We start from the raw sequence: 15989 nt of genomic DNA, 5'->3' as shown, positions 1-15989 counted from the left end.
AATTTTTAGAAGATCATATTGTTCATGCCTCAACATTTTTCAGCTGAGTTCCAACAAGGTAGAAATGGTGTCATATTTGTTAGACCCCTTTGACATTTATGCCTCAAAGTTCAGTAATTATTTGATGATGGAGTAATTGCTGAAATGCAGAGGCATCTTTCACTCATCATATTGAATGATTATATAATCCCGCAAATTATCTCTGATCAACTTAGCATACCCTTTTAAAAAACCAAGTTCCGTGAGTGCTAAAGTTTTAATACAGATATTTGCCCCAATTCTGTCATGAGGTGAGGAGGGTTTGTTCATATTTTTCTGAAATTCTGACTCAAGCGATGAAAGGTTATCCTTGGAAAATGCATCATTCTCCAAAAATTGAAACTACATAGGTATGATTATAAAAATACCTAATTGCTATATTATTATTTATTTTGATATGCAATGTACTGGCAAGGATTCTGGATGTAATTAGATACTACATTTCATTATAATCCCACAAAACTATCCTCACTTGACACTCATATAATTAAGCTACATAATTTCAAAAGTCTATTGTATATATCCCAATCAATTTGACATAAAAATACATTGATACTTTAAATTGAAACAATATGGTATTCACAAATAAAATAGTTCTTCCTCATGCTATCATTTACCTTTATATTAAAAATCATGCCATCAGAACTTGATGCTGCCTTAAACACATTGTTTAAATGTTTATTTTAGTTTTATTCTTATGAATGTCTGAGCATATGCATTAACTCCACGTTGTGGCCAGCCAACTGCAGAGGCCAGAAGAGGCTATGAAGCTTCCTGGAACTGGAGATACAGATGGTTCTGAGTCAACATGGGGATGCTGGGAAGAAACTCAGGTCCTCTACAGGAAAAGGAAATACAGAGCCATCGCCCTTGTCTTTGTCACATGGTACAAGCAATGTTCACACTCTTCCCTCACAGTCAATTTAGTAATTTGTTTTTCTCCTAGGAAAAGAAAGCAGCCAAGGTACTCTTGATTGTTTATTTTTTTCATTTGTTTATTGATCAGCCAATAACTTGTCACGATTTCCATCAGTACATTAAAATACTCCTAGCAAAAATTTTATATTTTCATTTTGATTAGCAAACATCGGTCTTGAGAAAAGTCTTTTCACTTCTGAAACAAGAAGCGTTGCTTCATGTTTTTAATTCCTCGTCTGAGTCACATTGAGATCCATGGCATGGCTGGAATCATGGAAATTATGTTCTTATGTTCATGGACAGAAACTGGCTTATAGAAGCAGAGGCATTTTCATAGGACAACACAGCTAAAAAGCTTCATAATGAAATTTGGTGTTTAAAGGAGAAGCAATCACACCTTGCAAATGTTATGCAGTGCTTATCGTAACACAGTTAATTCAACATATGCCTGCTACTCTGCTTTATACTAGTTCAGCTCAATTATTTTCTGTTTAAGCATTTGTCAAGGAAAAAACTTTGGATGATGATTATCTTTTGCATTTTCGTATTGAATGAAATTACTCAGCTAACTCAATCCCTGTTTGCTTGCCAACAACACAATGTTCTAGATACTTGATTCACAAAGATGAGTCAGAGCCCTTGTTCTCACATCCCCAAATTGTATAATAGCGATGAAACTAGGTATAAAGAAACCAATTCATTCTCTTATATATAATGCAAGAAAAGTCCAGGGGGCAGGATAGCTACAGTAAGTGTTTGAAAATATTCACAAAATGCTTGCCCTGACGTCCCAGAGAACATTCTTACAAATGATTTCATTTGCGTCCTGTGTGAATGAAATGGTTCAGGACCATACCAGAGAACATTATGTATCAGTAAAAAGTTAGAAAATGCATTTATTTGCCAAGCGCTTTTTTTAAGTCTCTGATTGAGAGGTAGTAGGTGCAAAACACTCTACCCCGGTTTGACGTTACACTCTCCTAAATGATTTTTAATCATCCGGGAAATAAAACGCTGAGATTAATTTTCTGGAAGAAGTACAAGTGACTTGAATTTTGCTTCCCTTAGTAGATATAATTTTACAATGTTTTAAAGTGCTGTTAATTGATCTCAGCAGGATCATTCTTCATCTCTTTGACGGAATAATTATGCAACTCTGTTCTCAGAGTGTCCTTTTCCTTTCTTTCATTTTTTCATCCCATTTTTCAAGGTCAGGTTTGGTGAGTGGTAACTTGCTCAAAGCCTTGCTTTTGAAAGCAACTCATTGTATTTACTGCAAAATGGGAAGTCATTTTAAAATCCCATAGTGATTTCATATGTATTATTATTAATTAATTATCAATATTATTATTATTTTACTTTAGTGTTAGGGAATTTTGTACATAAGCATAATGTTTACATCATTTCTGCTCCTTCATCTCCCCCTCCATGTCTTCCTGTGCACCCTTGAGTCCCTCACTTATAAGTGACCTCATCACCAAAACGCACCCCCCCACATACACACATATTGTTCTTGTTAATATTCTGTGTGTGTGTGTGCATGCACGTGTGTATGATGCATTTATGAGCATTTGTCAGTTGTGTTTTCACTACACAAAATCTATGTATGAGCGTTACTTTCAGAATATTTTCTTTCAAATTTTCTAAATCTACTGACCCCATCTTCACTATAATACCAACTATAAGACTTCTTGCAATACTTTGATTCTTATACTTATTTTTCAATTACACTTGCTTTTGGCTTTGGATTTTATACTTCCGTTAAAACACCTATTAATATAACACTAATTTAGATCTTATTTCAAGCTAAGTTAATTATGAAATGCCACCTATATTTCTTCCTGACTGATGCTGAGTGTTTCTCACTATATGCTTTTACTGTTGCTTGCTCATTTTTTAGCTCATGTTATTATCATGAGTACATTTACAATCCTACATTTGGTCACCATGGCAACAAACATCATGACAGGCAGCAACATGCCTTTATTGTGTCACTAACTCAGATCACTAATTACAGAAAAAATGGTTTAAGTGGCACTGCTAGAGTAATTATTTGATGTCCCTAGGTGACAATCTGTATCGATCTCTACAGCATCCCTGAGCTGTAGAACTCAGGCTTCAACTACTCATTGACTGTTGTTTTCACTGCACAAGTTGCTTAAAATACTTAAGTTGGAGCATCCTTCTGAGTACAGTGTAGACAGTATGTGAGTGGACCAGTTACAATGCAAACTGTACTAAATCTGTTAGTTCAGGAAATCAGTGGTAGTAGTAACTTTATTGGTATCCTTTATATAGTAATGTTGATATTGTCATTAAGAATCATAAATGATTTTGATGACTAAATAAATTTGTGAACATTACAGAATGCTTTATATTTATATATACTATGTATGTAATAAAAGTATAATATATAAACTCTATTTCAGTAGTAAAATTGTACTTGAATTTTTTCCTCTATCTTTTCTAGGGTAATATTTGCTTCGTCCAAAATCTTTTATAGTTTACAATGGTTTATGTTCCCAAATTGCTTTCATATAAAATCCTGAGGACTTCTTTTATTAGATACAACCATAAATAAAACCAGCATCATTCCAGCTTTAAAAAACACTTTAATTGGCTCTATTATTTGGTACAGGTAGGCATAACAGGAAGGGTCCCTGAAATTTATAGACATTTTGAGAACAAAGACTTTAGATTCATTTTTGGGGGGATGTGTTTAGCCACCAAACTACCAAACCAAAAATTCCTATCTTATCTGTGAACCACCTCATACACATCCAAAGATTAGAATTCATGTGTAGCAAGCATATAAAGTTTCTTTTATTTATACTTACTTTTCATATATGTTCAAGGTGAAACAAAAAGTGTAATTAAACTAATTCTAAATTATTCATGTCAAATCCGTTTCCCCTACTCTTTCATGATGGAATATGAGAGTCAAGTTTTTCAAGGGCAGTAATACATTGTTTTAGTAGAAATATATTGCTTTCATCATCCACGAATATAGTCACCATCTCTATTCAGCAATTCGGCTATTGTTTGCCAATAGGATGAGGCTACCTGTCATTATATTTGATAAATTACTTACAGATCTATTGTATCACTCCTCTTTCCTAAACAGTATTTTCACAGTATTTAGACAGAATAACACTTGAAAAATATACAGTGGTTATTTTATATTTCCTTTGCTCAACTAATTACTTCAGTTTCCCTCAATTTAAAAGACCAGCATGTGGCGCTGTTTTTACATCAAGACTATGAATACAGTAGAGAATGGAATGGTATGTCAGTAGAAGAAGCTCTTGCCACAAGCAGAAATACTGATATTCATTCTTAGAACTTACTTAAAAGCCAGCTGGTCACAACTGTCACCTAGAATAGCAGCCCTCTAGAGGCAGAAACAGAATCAACGGAACAATCTAGAGTAGCAAAATTCTGCAAATTTTGGATTCGGAAAGACAACACACCTCAATAGATTTAGTAGAACCAAATAGAGGAAGATAGTGTATGTCAACTACAGGTCTCTGTATGCATATACACACTGCCCGCACCTACACAGATACGCCAACACGCATGGTGACGTGTCTACCCACAAGTCTGTATAACACACACATCCACGGGCAAAATGAATCAGAATAGTAGGCAATACAAGTGTTCAATGAATGAGCTAACATTCTCGTTTCATTTTTAATTGAACAGAGACAGCTGAGAGGAAACTTGTAAAAGGCTGAAAAAGGACAAAATATATATTCCATGAGCAATATCTTCAGAATGAGGATCTATAAAACTTGAATGTGAAACATTTTAATTACCACAGATAATCATGGGTTGATGATCTCATATTCAATAGGTGATAAATAAGGTCACAGAGCATTGTCAACTCCTAGAAGATAAAGATGATACATGCTTCAGAAACCTATTATTTGTGTTTTATTTGGAAAAACATAAATTTTATGAGTTTATAGGCTTAGATATTATTCAGTCAAAGGAACGGAAGTTGGGTAATTTGTAATGATTTCACCATTCCATTATTCATTCATTTCATCTGTGGTATATGTTGTATTTTCCCTTTAAATTCTTTGTCAAGGTAATATTTATTTGTTCATTTAAATATAAATTGAAACAAGTGTAAAAGCTGTAAGGAATTTTATCTTTTCTTTCCCTCCCATACCATTTCCTGTGAAAGCATGTGAAGCTCCTTTTCTCCCAGACATATAACTATATGATAATTGAAGTCCCGACCTTAATTATTTTCAGAGTGCACACGGGAGAGGAAGCCTTGTGATTGTAAGGTCAAAGGTGGTAGTTTCATTAAAAGTATTCCCCTTTTTTATTACTCTAGTCCAAGGACTGCGTTCTTATTCCATTTATCAAAACTTATTAACCTAAACATTGATTCCAGCAAGTATCATTCATATGAATATTCCAGAAAAATGAAACATTTAAAAATATAGTGCTACTCATTGTATTTGAGTTAGAGTTGTGAGTGTGTGTTTGTGTGTGTGTGTGTGTGTGTGTGTGTGCACCTCAGAAAGGCACATTGAACTTTGTATCTATTAATTTCTTCTCTGTTCTCTGGAGACTGCTTCTCACTCTCAATCTGGTGCTTGCAATAATTTACTGGACTGGCAGCCAACAACCCATGGATTCTGTTGTATTCTCCATTACCACAAAACCAATGCTAAGTCTACAGAGACCTGTGACTACACCTTGATATTTACACGGGTGCAGGGAACCCAAAATTCATTCCTCATGCTTAAGTAGAAAACACTTGTAAGCAGTGAGCCATCTCTCTAATCAGAAGAATTTTAACTGCCCGAATTCGCAGACAATAAAGCTGTTTTAAGTAGTTCTGGAATTCCCCATACAGACTATGTCTTTAAACAATAGTAAACAAAATAGTAAAAAACCTTATGAGAGAATAAGTTGAAATTTTTAGCAATAATAAACTTTGAATACAGGTATTTTAAATATTTTTCAAATATTGACATTAAGTTAATGTCAGCCAAGTCCTTTAATTTTCCATATTTGTGCAACCTAAAAGAACTATTATAAAATGAGAGTAAATGTTTTGCCTCTAACACAAATCAGTATTTCAGATCTCCATTCTTATTTTATTCTTTAATCAAATACAGTGACCGTATGTTTCAAATCTATCAGTGAGTTTTTTATTAGCATTATCAAAAATTATAAGGTAAATTAACACAACTTAGAAAACACATCAAGGATCAGGGGAACTGACATAGTGAGCAAAAGCATTGGCCCTTCAAACATGAGTGACCAAGTTTGAATCCCTTGTCAAAACTGGGACATGATTGCCTGTGCCCCTAAATCCAGCCACTGGCCAGAAGCTTAGCCAAAATTATGAGTTTCTACTTCGGTGAGAGAGTGTTTCAAGGCAATAAGAAAAGGAGTAGTAGGGAAAAATATTCTCCTCTGGCTGCCATGTCAACACTCATGGGCATTCATAAATGCACACCCTTGCACATGCATTCACACACATACACACACAAACACACACACACACAGGAATGGGTGCTTCCACAGAACACAACTAAACAAAACAGAAACAGAAAGAAAAAACATATAAATTACCAGAAGCAAGTTATAAAGAATGTAATTCTTTATAACTCATACACAATATAAAACTCATGTCTGTGCATTATTCTATATTTGTAATGTTACAGCGATCTGTTATTATGTATGAGTTTGCATTTGGATAATTTCAAGGTTATGGCAGTTTGTAACAAATTTGTTTGACATAATAGTTTTCCATGGAATTACTAATGCCTCACATGGAATCAATAACATGATAAAATGGGAACATAATCTACTTTTCTGTTACAACCACCTTTTCAGCTTTTTGAATATAGTAATCTACTATATTTTAGTTGTCTCATGGAATATTTAACTGCCTGTGAATTACAGTAAAATTTGTATAGCACCCATAACTAAACTGTTTCCTGAATTGGCATACTATCTTTTCATGTATTAGTTAATTTATGTTTAATTGATTAATATTTACAATGCAAGTTTAATATCACAATAGTAAGTGTAATATATTTATACACACATATATACATATATGTATCATTGATTTTTTTCTGAATTTATGCAATGATGCCACAGGGATATTGCACTGATCCATTTAAAATGTCATAGATCCTTGAATTTATTACTATTCTAATTGTAAAATATCCAGATTAAAGCAAATAAATGAGCCGAATGATAATCAATTTTCTGACATTGAAAATTTGTTTGTTTTCTGCTCAATATATTCTCATCTTTTAAATAAAAAAGGCATACTTCTACTTGATCATTCAAATGTTGCTTTGAAGTTGCCATATGAACTATGTTGATCTCAGGTTTAGAAATCTGTCATGTATAATAATAATCTTAAAGCTTGCTATGAAGACGAAATCATGGAAAACATTTAGGATTTTGCAGCAAAAATAGTGATGTTTCCGATGCAGGAAAATTGAGTCACATTTTCAGTTAATCTTTGCTCTATTACATGCTAAATTTTCCATCTGACTTTTCTCCACAGGAAAATGACAATCACACTTTGATGAGATTTTATAACCATAAAGCATTAAAGTATATTTAAATAACTCTAAATTCTCTTTCTCTCCTTCTGTATTACAGAATTGCAGAGTAGTTCCTGTGGAAACCCAGGAGTCCCACCCAAAGGTGTGCTGTACGGTACAAGGTTTGATGTTGGGGACAAGATCCGCTACAGCTGTGTAACTGGTTATATCCTTGATGGCCATCCTCAACTTACCTGCATAGCCAATTCAGTTAATACGGCTTCCTGGGACTTCCCTGTTCCCATCTGCAGAGGTAAAAATAAGTGAACTCTCTCTTTCTCTTTCTCTCTCTCTCTCTCTCTCTCTCTCTCTCTCTCTCTCTCTCTCTCTCTCTCTCTCTCTCTCTCACACACACACACACACATATTGATTGAAAATTTGTTGAATATAACTAATAATGTTAAACAAGAGAATATTAACCATAACTATCATCTACCTGTTATCCTTTTATACTATCTTGTTTTCTCTATTTATATTAGGTACTGAATGTCAAATATACAAACATATTTAATACTTGCTAGGACAAAGGTATATTTAATGTGGTCTGAGATACTCATATTTATAAACATATTTGTACTTTTACAATGAAATTCAGGCATACATATTTTCAAATTCACATCAGAAATATATATAGACCAGGTAGTGGTGACACATGCTTTTAATCCCAACAATTGGGAGGCAAAGGCAGGTGGATCTCAGTGATTTCAAGGTTAGCCTGGTCTACAAAGTGAGTTCCAGGACAGGCAAGATTACACAGAGAAACCATGTCTCAAAAAACAAAAAACAAAAAAGAAAAACCATATAGCGTTTATGTTGCTTCCAACTTAGGCTTGCTTCCTGAAGCAGCCATGGTCATTGTGTTATTTTAGGGGAGAAATATTGACTGTGTCTTGGATTCTTTTCAAAATTCTCGTAGAACTTAGCCTAAGATTATTGCAAAAATACTACTTTAGAGTTTAATACTGGTGAAGGAAATATAATTATACCTGTTATCCATAATGGCTCAATGTTTAATTCTGAAAAGTGGCTTTATTATTCATTAGCTCTGTACACTACATTGTTCCCCACAGAACTTCTGGAGACCAACACTGTTGATTCTGGGCGTTCTCTTTTATTGTTAGATATTTATCTCATCTACGGACATGGTCCTCTAATTCCTCACTGAGTAGAAGCTAGGAATGTGCAAAAACCGCAAATATTAAACATTTTTCGTCAAGCAAGTGGCTGCAGATAAATAGCACAGTAGCCAATGAAATCAGCCACAGATAGGTATATTTCTTTTCAACCCCTCCATCGTTTATCTTCCCTTCCTAGAAGCCCATATTTCTTCCAAATAGGCCTCCTTCAAGATCAGGTGTTTGTGTTGATATTTGACACCCACCAAGTTTAATTACCAGAATTATGTCAGGGATGTTAGTTGCCAGAACATGGGAAACTTAGCCACTGACTACCAAACTATCCCTCTAGCCCATACCAACCATTAGCTTCCAGTAGCTTCTCAGGAGCGAGTGAAGTCCTCTCCCACCTGTTAGAAAGTGTCTAGAGGCCTGCGTTTCTGCAGTTAGCTACTGCGTCTATGAGTTCAGGAGTGGACTCACATCCTGCCAAGGAGACAGTGTTCCGTAGTGTTCTCCCATCCCCCCGCTCTTACATTCTTTCTGCTCTCCCGTAAGATTTCCCCTTTGATTACATGATAGAAATGGCTTGTTCAGAGCTGTGCGCTCAACAGCACTTATTCTCAGCAGTTGAATAAGACCATAGCAACCTCAAAACCTGCAAACCAGGCAAAATGTACAGATTGTCTCAATAGTGGTGTGATTATTTTGGGTATAGCTAATAGTTGTCTGAGTGGATTTTGAGTTCTGAGCCAAAGGGAAAATTCACAACTGGTACTGAAAGCCTTGTTTAAAAGCCCATGGTAGGGAATTCACGGGCCCAAGTAGGGAAGCCCCGACTATTGCTTTACCAATGGACATGCTGTGACCATCAAACTGCCTTCTGAACATTTCGGTTTATAACCCATACACAGCTAACTTCTTTTGCCAGATGTGTCTATCAGTATATGATTGGCCTCAGGCAAATCACATGAATAACTGAGTTCATTTGTCTCTCTGGTCAATGAGATGACTTAAAAAAAACTGATACAGTGTAGCAATGCTAAATATGACAACTTCTACATGGTGTTTATTGTTGTGTGTGTGGTACATACCCGAATTCTTTCCAAGCCTTTGCTGATGCTTCTGCTATTGTTATGATTAGAGTTGTTAGCTTTATGCCAAGCACTAAAAGCAGACGGGGAATTTAGAAGCATAGTATCTTTTAACCTAGATGTAGAAAATTAAACTCCAGATATTAAAAAAATGATCAAGATTACTCACATACAAGCATGAGGTACTATGAAGGTCTGAGATTTTAGTTGAAAAGTTTTCTTTTTCAGTCTTGTCACTGGTCATGTAAGAAGTGTTATTCTTAGGTTAAAAATAAATGACAGTCTTTTTTATGAACAGCAAAGCCAAGACTCGAAATATCAAAATTTTACAATATCTACAGTTTAAAACCTCCAATTTCCAGTTCTATAAAATGACACCAGAGGTGTGAGACATCAGCTCATATCCTAGGACACGAGCCATCTCAGTATGAACCTGAATTGTTCACATGGCATGTGTAGCACTGTTTCCTTATTTGATCTTGGCGGAGCCATTATCTCTCTCTTGCAAGGCTATAAGCAAATTCTGTCCCCAGCTCTGCTGGATGGCAGTACACTGCTTTCTAAACAGATGTCTGTATACAGATAGTGTGACACAAAGGTCAGTTGGAATGTATTCAAAAGATGTGCAGACATCTTTTGATGCAGAATCCCAATGCAGGAATGCCTCAAGATTTAAGGGGGAGTAAGTAGGGGAGCCAGGCTTGAAACCCTCTCTCTCTTCTAGTATCATACTATGAAATTTCAAATAATTAACACTTACCATAGAATAGTTTTTCTCATAGTAAGCAGAAGTCATATATGAATCTTTAAAATGGCACATAATGTATTTTAAAGATGGATACAATTTATTCACTAAAAGTAGCTAAAAGTATTTTACGGGGACTTGAAATACAAACAAGAAATACTTTAGGTGTTCCCAAAAGATCATCATCAAAAAATATTTAATACTAATCCCTGATTCAATACTCTTTGCTCATTTCAATTCATAGAATAGAGTTTGGAATTAAAGAAGTGTTACTTTTGTATAAATACTCATTTTCCACCTACTGATTAGATTCTTTGAGAGACAACGATAATTTGTGAATTGGAAACTACTGCTGTAGTATAGAATGATGAAGACATAAGTGGAAATATCAGAATCATAGTTGAGTTAGTGTTAAATGATTTCATAAGTCACTGAGGGCTATTCCAGGACCTTGCTAGGCAAGAAAGTGTAATCATTATCTTGAATTTCATGACAGTTTAATGTAATCAGTCACAAAAATGAGTGTATCTGTCTCAACCACCTCAATTCCCTTTGCAACTATTACTGTGCCTTCCCTTTAAAAGAGACATATAGTTGGAAACCAGAAATCTCTATCCGACCTGGTCTAACTGTAGAGTCAATATTTCCCTCCTGTTTGGATTACCTTTCTGTTAGAAGGTTAAATTGTTTTGCCTGAATAGACAACCTACCTATTTCTCCTTCTTCCCCAGGTCCTGTAGGCATGCTTACATTGACTTTCACCATAACCTCTGTGGGTCCTAATTTATTAAAATGTGGCACCCTCTGTGTTTGGAAGTGTTTCTTATTTAGCTTCAGTCTGCCAAGATCACCTTTTCTTTCCCTGACTACTAAAACTAATGAATACATTTATTCATTCAAATGTATTCATTAAAGTGCTGCCCTGTGAAAAGAAGTATTTTACATGCTAAGGAACCAAAGATTGATTAAGAAACAACTCCTGACTTTTTAAGAGCCTTTGGTCCAATGGGGGCAGATTGCAATGTGATCAAGCAATTACAATAATGTGTGATAATTGACTTAATGGTAGGATCTGTAGTAAGTTTGGATACCTTGATGAAGATGCATTAGTGTCTCCCAGTTGAGAGGATGGAAGGTCATCAAGGGACAGAAACTGAAGAGAAGGGTTCAGAGAGGATTGCTAAAATTCTGAACTATATAGAGCAAGAACATTCTAAGTGAGACAACAATTTGTATAGAAAGTATACATTTTCTTTCCAGGCTCAAAAGTAGGTCTCGTGTGTTACTAATACTCACAAGCTAAGTGCAGTCTCTATGTCATACTTCATAGAGCACATCATCTAATTTTCCATGCTCAACTTTATCTCCCACTAACCAACACTTTAATTAAAACTTAAAGAAGAGGGACCAGTGTGTTTTTAGAGTATGCTGTTGCGATTCTGTTCAAAAGGGAATCCAGAGCATTGCTTAGTCTGAGTCTCCTTTTTGTCACTCGATAGCATACTGAGCCTTTAATTTATAACTGCTCAGGGGGCTGATAATTCTGTAATGATCTGCGTACTACTTCCCAGCGCGTTCACACAGACACCTTCTTTGGTGAAACCTTTACTTCCAAAGTTCTTTGTTGTTGCAATGATAGTTTAATTAAGAAAGAAACAAATGTCATATCGGCCTAGAGGGCATGGAGCAACGGTTATTATGATGAGAAACAGGAGCAACTGATGTTTGAAAAAGGCAGTTAAGTGTCTGCTAAGCCAAACGCTATGGAAACTCAAACCTAATGCTTGTGCTCACATCTGGAACATTTGAATTTTCTCCGCCCCCTTCCTTTGACAGACATTTGTGTGACATTTAGTCTTAATGAGTGTTCATATAGCTTATAGTCTCAACCCCGTCGCGCCCAACACTTTGTACAAATTAAGGACAGTTTTGACAAGGGAGAATGGACATATACTCTTAGATGGAAAGTTCTCAAATTGGTGATATGTATTCAGAAAAGCATGTAGTTTCATATACTTCAAATATCACTCCAAAAAGACACTCATGAATTATAGTGTTTCATCTGAATCCTGACCTTTTTGGTCATGTTTAAAATGCATTTTAGAGGGATTGGTGCTTTAATATATAATTCAGGAGACAGAAATAGTTTTAGTTTGTATAAGGAATTTATGAATTTTCTATTAACTAATTTTAAAGGGTTATTGTGCCATGTATATGTAAAAGATATTCTTATAGAAGAAGCTAAGGGAAACAGTGATTAGGCAATGGTATGAACATGTAAAACCCCAGTGGAGAAGGTTTTCTTCTGACAGATGGAATCCTGTTGGACAAAGTATTATATTAATAATGCAGTTGTGATACAGTCAGTTGGTTCAATGTGACTCTCACTAAATATCTGACAGCACAGACATGCAAAAGGCTTATCGAGAAGACACTACACTGACAAAGTGAAATACATTTTCAGGTAACAATTACGAGTGGAAAGGTTTTCCATGTTTTATTTAGATATAGGAGCACCTTTCACCCAAAATGTGATAAGAGAATAACTAATGGAGGAACAATAGCAGACTGCTTTGTTGCATATAATATTCTCCTGCCAGAGATCTTAAGTAATCCTAGACAAAAATATAAGACCAAAATAGAGAATTGATATTAGTTATGAAACATGATCACTAGAGAAGGGGAAATGGTAGCAAAATTTTAGGTACTTTTCATATCTAAAGTAGAGAAAACATCTTGCTGTAAAGATAGTAAACTAGCTCATGGGATGTGATTTATTGCATTTATTTGACTCTGGAAAGCACTTGAAATTAAAAATGCCATTTGCTCAATATGCAATATGCAAATACTCTCATACATACACATATACACTGAGATGTAATATCTAAAACCCTAAAAGTGACTTAAAAGATATGGCAAGTGACACCTGGACTATTATTTAAAATGAAGGATAATGCAAAATATTTCATTGAGAAAAACACAAAAGATAAGTGCATCACATTTCATTCATTTGCTACTAAACACAAAGGTAAGTTGCTAACAGAAATATGTAAACATAGTCTGTAGGCAGTTACTGGGTGCAGCTTGTCTTCATCATAACTTTATGTTTTCAAATTTATTTTAGGTAAATTTCTCTTTAAGAAATGAAGGAAATGTTTGCCATTGTGAGTTTCTTGTGCCATTCAGGATTCTGGTACCTGTTGCAAAAGTATATGCAAACATTTGAGGATGCATTGGGCTATAATCAGCACACACATATATGTGTACATATCTATATGTATGTATCTGATATATGTGCATTTTTATGTGCGAATATATTTTAGAAAACTTCTATAATAGCAGGTTTCTATATGACAGTTTTGTCTACCTATCCTCTACTCTGGACCATTTAACCTTTTCTCTTCCATTATTGCTCTTAACCCCTTTAAACTACTCTGGTGTGTTCCCCATTGTTTAATCCTGCCAAAAATGTCCCAGCATCATGTTCTGGAATGCGAATATAAACATTTCGTAGCAATGAAGACCAAAAGAACATTTCGCGCACATCATTTCATGAGCCAAATTAAGACCATGAAATTTTTTGATACAGGGTTCTGTTATGTCCCCCCAAAGAAAGCCAGGCAGATTTCAAAGATACAAGGCCACTTGGAAAATTTTACAAGTGTCCAAGGTCATTTCCTGCATGACACAAGTTATCCAGCAAGTCAAAACTCAAGTATCATCTCACATTTCCTGAATTTCACCAATTCTGCGTCTGACATAAAAGATGAGTAATATTCTTGTAACCATGGTGTTGTTAAATATTTTAAATTCCAAAAGTCCATTGAAGTGAAATTAGTTTTTAGGGGTTTTGTTTATTTTTCTAAGTTTTCTGCATAAATAATATCTACAACTAGGGCTGCAATGTCTTCATTTTTCCACTCTTTTTATGAGTGGTAGTTACCAAAGTAATCAGCAGACTTTTAAAAATTAGGGCCACTTAATACATATTTATATTTAATTCATAGCTAATTTTAAAAAGTAGCTGAAACAGCTGAAAATGCATTATATGTAAAAAAAAAACATCAATACAAGTGAGGCAAACTCTAAGTAAGGAAGGAAAATAACATGAGAATTAGATGAAACCGAGAAGAGGTTTCATATATAAATGTCAGCTTCTGAATTCTGATATGCTAGTAGTCACTGTTAAATTAAGCATTCATTCACTTGACAGTATAAACACATCTACAAAATCATAATTAGATTATAGTCTCTCAAACTAAACGAAAGCAGCATGAGTAATATCTCCTGGAACACATCATAAAACAATCACAGCCTAATTTCATATTCTTCATCCTCAGTCATATCAGTAAAATAAGCTTAGAGAATGAGCTTCCCCAGGCGGTACCACATCATGAAACTGAGAAGATAATTAAGGATCGCATTTAAAGAACAACATAAATCAAAACACGTGTGTCTAATGCCATGGGTAAGGTCAAATGCGGTACAAACCAGCTGTCTAAATTTAGTATGAGCCCCACTCTTCCGTTTTTAAAAAAGTGAATGTTTTATTAGTTGGTTTGGAATCTGGCCTCCAAATTAATCATCTGAAATGCAATAAAAAGATAATTCTTTTGCACTAATGCACTCCTAATTTTCTTTTATGTATTGTCATTCAAAAAAAACCTTAATTTAAGAAATAAGTTAGATTTTAAGATATTTTCACATTGAGAGACATAATCGATTCCTGTCATAAATGTCATAAAGTCATATGTTTAATTATAGGAATATTGTTATTAGATAATTGATATCTATTTAAGGTAATTTTAATTTGTAGCTTTTCATTTATTAATAGAACCTTGTTCACATGTTAATTTTCTGAAATTGTGTGATTATATTTTTGTACTTCCTCCTAAAATAACTATTGTTTCCGGATGTTTTATATACCAAAAATGTATAGATTTCACTAACATAGATGAAGTCATTATCAGAGTAACCTCATATTTAGCATGTAATTATATTTACGAATTACTGTATATCAATAGTAATACTAGTATTGTGTTGGTCTACCCACATTGGCATGCACTTTAACCACTGAGCAATCTCCCAGCATATACCCCTTTTCTCTAATCTTACCATTTGAACATGCCTATCATTTCTCTTCAAATAACATCCAGCAAGTTGCACAATGATACATGTAAATTTTACTATGACCTACATCTTTTCTGTTCCTCTACTTATTTTAAATTAAATATCTTTGACAATACTAGTTTCTTTCTTCCCTCTCTTCACCAATCACTTTCTCAACATTTACAAATTTCAAGGAGTGCCTATTAGGCACTTATTAGGGTCAGGAGCAAGGGTCGTGTGTATAAAGCCACATGTTGAGCTGGGCACTGGTGGCACACGCCTTTAATCCCAGCATTCGGGAGGCAGAGGCAGGCAGAGGAATCTCTGTGATTTCGATGCCAACCTGGTCTAGAGAATGAGTTCCAGGATAGGTTCTATT

The 15989-nt window shown here is 34.7% G+C and overlaps 1 protein-coding gene across 5 annotated transcripts in view; it reads left to right on the top strand.

Annotated features, from left to right (window-relative positions):
- Positions 1–15989, top strand: part of Csmd3 (CUB and Sushi multiple domains 3) — a 1035998-nt gene that overhangs the window by 226059 nt on the left and 793950 nt on the right. For all 5 annotated transcript variants that reach the window (XM_040730388.1, XM_040730387.1, XM_040730386.1 and 2 more), the window contains exon 4: positions 7606–7800. In XM_040730388.1, coding sequence (XP_040586322.1) covers positions 7606–7800 — 195 coding nt within the window. The remainder of the gene's footprint in view (positions 1–7605; positions 7801–15989) is intronic.

The sequence above is a fragment of the Mesocricetus auratus genome, unplaced genomic scaffold (assembly GCF_017639785.1).
Source record: "Mesocricetus auratus isolate SY011 unplaced genomic scaffold, BCM_Maur_2.0 Super-Scaffold_100023, whole genome shotgun sequence".
In the NCBI taxonomy this organism is placed as follows: Eukaryota; Metazoa; Chordata; class Mammalia; order Rodentia; family Cricetidae; genus Mesocricetus; species Mesocricetus auratus.
The sequence above is the reverse complement of the archived record's forward strand: the minus strand, read 5'-3'. Positions and strand labels throughout refer to the sequence as shown.